At 48.9% G+C, this 5,851-nt stretch overlaps 1 protein-coding gene across 1 annotated transcript in view; it reads left to right on the top strand.

Moving 5' to 3' along the window:
- Positions 1 to 2,605: 2,605 nt before the first annotated feature.
- Positions 2,606 to 5,851, top strand: part of HSD17B10 (hydroxysteroid 17-beta dehydrogenase 10) — a 25,139-nt gene continuing 21,893 nt past the window's right edge. The window contains exons 1-2 of the mRNA XM_077748286.1: positions 2,606 to 2,750; positions 3,180 to 3,203. Coding sequence (XP_077604412.1) covers positions 2,606 to 2,750; positions 3,180 to 3,203 — 169 coding nt within the window. The remainder of the gene's footprint in view (positions 2,751 to 3,179; positions 3,204 to 5,851) is intronic.

Below are 5,851 nucleotides of genomic sequence, written 5' to 3'. Positions count from 1 at the left end.
TGTGGTTATTAGTAAAAGGAACCCCTCTCTCCTGGCCAATGCAGCCCTGCACAGCTGGGTGACCATAGGAAAGGTTAATTTTTAGGTCTCTGTTGTCACTCTATCAGCACAAGTTGTCCTGTATGGTAAATACTTGGGCTACCTCACTGCGTGGTCCTGCTAGCACCTAAGTACCAGTGATTTGGCACCTGACTGTCCCTTAGACCTCAGACTTCCATTGTCCAACTCTCCCCAGCCCTGCTCTCATTCGCTGCTTTCACTGTGTGTTACCTGCACTCCAGTAACACTGGCCCTCACATCTGCCTCAAATCTTTTCATTTGCTCTTCCCTCCAGATTGCTTTCCTTCCCAGACCTTAGCATATCTGGGTTCTCAGTTCATCAATAAAGTAAATCCCTTCTCTCCAAGTCTCCAAAGTCTTCAATAACATCACTACCTGAAAGTCTTATGAAAGTGTTTATTATTGGTTCCATCTCCCTTGAGAACTGTAAAAAAGTCTCCACACAAACACTCCATTCAAACACCCCCTCGCCTCCACCGCCACCCCCTGCACTAAAGGATTTGACCAAACTGTGGCTTGCTTCTAGCAGCCTAAGGCTGCAAGCTGAGATGACCCAGCCCTCTTTTGAGTTCCTGTCTGAAAAAGCTCAGGACTGCCAAAAGAATTTACCATTTGTTCTAGCCAACGCCTGATGGTAAGCCCATGACCTCCTTTCCTTAGAGAATTTACTAAAAAGGGCTTGCAACTGTGAATTCTTCCTGTCCCTTTGAGATGTATATGCATCTCCTACTACTCAGAAAGTTATTTCTTAAGGACCTGAGAGCCACTCTGTTGGGGGAATAGCATCCTAAATGCCAGCTAGCACACACAGCAGGCCACACTGCTTTTATACCGACTAAACCTCTTACGTGCTTTTTGTCATTTTTTACTTCCTTGACTCTACTTGAGCCCCTGCTCCCTCCATCTCCCTCCTCCCTTTAAAATACTCGTCGCTTCTGTACAAATTGGAACGGAGCCCAGCTCTTTTCCCTACTGGCAGTAGTTACTGAATAAAATCTGTTTTCACTGCTTTAACTAAGGTCAGGTTGTGTTTATCTTTGCCACTCTCCACCTTTGCCCTCCCTCAGAGACTAGAGGGCAGAGACCATGTCTGTTTTGGTCACGGGTGAATCCTCCGTGCCTGCAAGAATGCCTGGCATAACAGACATTTGCTGAGCGAACAAATACACGTTTGTTCGAATGCATTTATTTAAAAGGCCCCAAGACTGAGAGATAGGAGAACTAGATTTTAGTCTCATCATTTGTCTTGGTTAACTAATCTGTTACCTGGATCAATTTGCTTCATCAACTTGGTCTAACTACTGTCTGTATGACCTGGGCAAGATACGGAACCTCTCTCCGTTCCCTCGACTAGCAATTCCTTCCTTACAAAGTTGTTGGGAAGACTGAAATAACGCGAGAAAAGCACAATATTGTGAGAGTAGGTGTTCAGAAAGCGAGTTCCAATTTTGACCTTCTACTGCGGTTCTCTTGTCTGGTCTCTTACCAAGAGCTTGTGCTTTTAAGAGTGCAGACCCTGGAGCCAGACTGCCTGACTGGGATTTTGCAAAGTAGCTTAACTCTCCAGAACTCACTTTCTTCATCTTAAGCCAGGAATATATGTAATGCCTACCTCATAGGGTTGCTGTTGAGGATTAACAGAGTAAATACACTCACAACAGAGCCTGACCCATCCCATAAAAGCGTTAGATAGTATGACTGGGCCTCAGGATCCTCATTCATAAGAAGCATTAGGCTTTAAGATTTCCTGAAGCTTCTGTGGCTTTGCACCTGCAGCTGGAGATGCCAATGGCTCCTACCCTTTCTGTACAAGGGTCTGAGGTCAGAGTCATTAATTTAGTTTCACACTGGGCTTAGGAGTGCCTCGTTCAGGTTTCACTTCCGGATCAGTGGTCTGAAATCACTCTTCCGGGTGCTGCCAGGCCGGTCTGGCGTCTCCCATCGACTCAGGGGCCATTGAGGAAGCCGAGGTTCTTCCCAGACCACAGAGGCGGCTCCACCAGAAGTCTTTCAACCCTGCCCCGCCCTCACAGGACCCCCTTTTTGACTCAGAGTCCCCCAGAGTGTGAGGTGGGGCCCTGGAACTGACTAGAAGACTGGGTATGGCGCGGTCACCGTCCAAATTCAGACTTTCTTCCAGGAGGATGACCTGGGGGCGACTAGACCTCAGATTGAGTCCTTACTAGGGCATGGAGTTGTAAGGACAGGTTCGAAAGGTGCTTCCTCCAGGTCTAATACACCCACTCCTTTCCGTCCTCCGGTTTCCGGTCTCCCCCAGGGGGCTGCAAATTGCAGTCCGGGCGAAAAGAGCAATCCCAACTGTCCTTCTACCTCTGAGGACTCTGCGCCGGCCTAAACCTCCGTTGGTGGCCGCACTTATCCTCTCCCTCCCGCTGTGACCTGTCGCTGTCACACACAGCTTCGTCCACATCCCCTAATAGCCACCCACTGTGGATCGGGCTGCGGTCCTCCCACTCAATCGAACCGCCAGCTCCACAGGAGACTCTTCCAACTCCACGGGGAACTTGATGAGAGCTAGACACGCATGCGCGACAGCACCCCCACCGAGTACAACCCGAGCCCTCCGGAAGACCCGGTAGGTGCAGATGAGCGCATGCGCAGAGCCCGGGCAGCGCGCCAGCGGGCAAAATGCTTTGAATGCGAGTGCGTGGTGGAGCCGAGCTGGCCCGGTGCATTTCTGAGACCCCTGCCGTGCCCCTTCCTCTCCCTGGGTCTCGTCTTCCCACACTAAGTCAGGTCCATAGGACAGCCCTTATTGGAGTCTTAGTCTGAGTCCTTTAGCCTGTTTAGCCTGCAGTCCCTCTAATAAAGTGAATAATTGACAACCATAGTGAATCAAAGGTAACTTTGCTTAGAGTGGGTGCCGCCTGTACATCGCCACCCAGTCCTTGGTCTCAGAGCGGGCGTCTTTTCTCCTCCACCTGGAAGTCGCACAAATAAAAGAGGAATTTGCCGCCTGCCCAAGCCCCTTCACCAGACCTTTTGGGTTCCCTCACGCCCCCACCATTGGGACAGTCTCGCATGGAGCAGGTGGACTAAGGTAGAGGGCACAGCATTAAGGCTGATCGTTGCTACTCACTCACCGCTTTTTGTGGCAGACATAGTATGCTCCCGTAAAGCGAGTAAGTAGTCTTATTCCCGCTTCACAAAGGAGGAAATTGAGGCTGGAAGACAAAGACGACTTGACCCGTGTCCCACGAGTGCCTCTTCAATAGGTGCGTGGTCAAGACTTATTACACAGACTTCCTCTAAAGCCTTACACCCAAAAAGGGCACCCCCACACCATGGGCCCCCCACTTCTGGGTGCTGCTGCCCCACTGACCTGACTCATCTCCCCCATAGTCGTTCATTCTATTCCAAGTCTTTCCTAACTGGACCCTGGGTTCAGAGAGGAGGGAATTAGCAAAATCTCTCCCTGGTCCACCTGATGTGGAGGCTGGGGGAGTTGGAGAAACTAGGTAAACTCCCAGGCTGGAGAGCTAGGAGGCTCAGAGAGGGCCATGCCCCCTGTGCCTGCCTCTGAGCAAGAGCAGGGTAGGGGTCTTCTGCTTTGCCTCCATTAGAAGGAGAGGTGGTGTTGATGTGGGAAACAAAGGCAAAAGAAAAAAATTAAATTTCCTTATTACTTACAGCCCGTTGACAAGTCCTCAAAACAGGGAGAGTGACCTTCCTCGGGAGCTCAGCTGCCTCTATGTTGACACTTTGCTAACAAAAGGCAATCTTAGCTTAACATTATCCTGATGCCCCCAGGATCCTTTGAGTCTACTTTAAACATATAGAAATTCCTTTGGAAACTTCCTTTATCTCTACCCCTATCCAAGCTATATGTTAGCAATCATCCTCCAAGTATATGGCCCACTGATATACATCTGAAGGGTCTCATGACTGAGAGTTTACTGAGCACTAATAAATGACCTATTCCTAACAATAGCTATCCCAGTCAGGGTCCTGGAAACCTTGTTTCCAAAATTCCTTGGAGGCTTGTGCTGTCCCTAATCCCCTCCCAACTTGAAATATAATCAGTTACCCCTCACAGCCCTAGTGCAGTTCCTTCTGCCCACGGGTCCTGTTCCCGTGCTTTAAAAAAACCCCACCTTTTTTACACCGAAGATAGCTCAAGAATTCTTTCTTTTTCTTAAAAAATTTTTTAATGTTTTATTTATTTTTGAGAGAGAGATAGAGACACCATGAGCAGGGGAGGGTCAGAGAGAGAGGGAGACACAGAATCTGAAACAGGCTCCAGGCTCTGAGCTAGCTGTCAGCACAGAGCCCGACGCGGGGCTCAAACCCACGAGCTGTGAGATCATGACCTGAGCTGAAGTCGGACGCTTAACCAACCAAGCCACCCAGGCGCCCCTCAAGAATTCTTTCTTGACCGTTTGCTCCATGACCCAACATTTTCACATCAGTGTGGCATCCCAAAAGGAGAAGAATGGTTCCACCCTCATTACTAGAGCCTCCACCTCTGGCTCCTGGCTCCTGCCCCCTGCCCCCTGGCTGTACTCCTCTTCTGGTGCTAGCTGGCCCCTTGTTTCTAGCTTTTGTTCCTACCTGCTTGCTTTTCTGCCTTTCCTTCAGGCTTTGCACACCGTCTTTCCTTTCTCCCCCACTTCCTCCCTTGCTCCGATCCTCTTTGCCTTCCTCGACCTCCGTATAGACAGAATACCAGTCATCTTCCTCCCATTCCTTTTCTCCCTCCAAAAGGACCCCCAAACTGATCCTATAATGGTTTCTATAAACCTGCAGATTACTTCCAGGTTTCCAGCCTGTCTACTGGGTGCATGTGTAAACCACGAGGCAATTCTTCCAAAGCTGTGAAGGGAAGGTTGATACAAGTGGAACTGACACTGTGTGCTGATCACAGCACTTATTGATTCTGTAAACATTAATAAAAGAAAACCCCATTTAGAATGGAATTCGGAGACTGCCAGGGGGAGCTCTCACCCCTAGTACTAGTTCTTAATTGCAGACCCAAAGGAAGGAACTGACTTTGCAAGTCCATACTACTTTACTAATCCAGCNAACGGCCCAAGCCAGTGAGAAGCCACTATACATCCAGCCCCCCAGTTTACTCCAATAGATTAAAAAATTTTTTTAACGTTTATTTTTGAGAGAGAAAGAGATTGGAGGGGAGGGGCAGAGAGAGAGGGAGACAGGCTCCAGGCAGGCTCCAGGCTCCAAGCTGTCAGCACAGAGCCCAACACGGGGCTCAAACCCACAAACGGTGAGATCAGGACCTGAGCCAAAGTCAGATGCTTAACTGACTGAGCCACCCACCCAGGTGCCCCTCCAATAGATTTTTTTTTAAGTTTATGTATTTATTGTAGAGAGACAACATGCTGGGGAGGGGGCAGAGAGAGAGGTAGAGGGGGAGAGAGAGAGAATCCCAAGCTGGCTCTGTACTGTCAGTGCAGAGCACAACACTATGGGACTCGAACTCACAAACCATGAGCTCGTGACCTGAGCCACAGTCAGAGGCTTAACTGACTGAGCCATCCAGGTGCCCCTACTGCAATAGACAATTAATTTATAACAGTTCCTCCTCCCAACTGCCTCTTGAACACATATATTTTTCCTCTATAAAAGAGAGTTCCTCTCCTTTGTTCTCTGGACTTGCCTAGAGGTGGTTTTGTCATACCTTACTTGTGTTGAATTGTAATTCTCAGCTATTCCTGAATAAATCCATTTTTTGCTGGTAAAATAACTTGAGAGTTTTATTTTTAAGTTTAACATTACTTGGTGGCCTAAAAGGGTATCCAGAGAAGACACC

This window comes from Crocuta crocuta, unplaced genomic scaffold, assembly GCF_008692635.1.
Source record: "Crocuta crocuta isolate KB4526 unplaced genomic scaffold, BGI_CrCroc_1.0 scaffold1307, whole genome shotgun sequence".
Classification (NCBI taxonomy): Eukaryota; Metazoa; Chordata; class Mammalia; order Carnivora; family Hyaenidae; genus Crocuta; species Crocuta crocuta.
The sequence above is the reverse complement of the archived record's forward strand: the minus strand, read 5'-3'. Positions and strand labels throughout refer to the sequence as shown.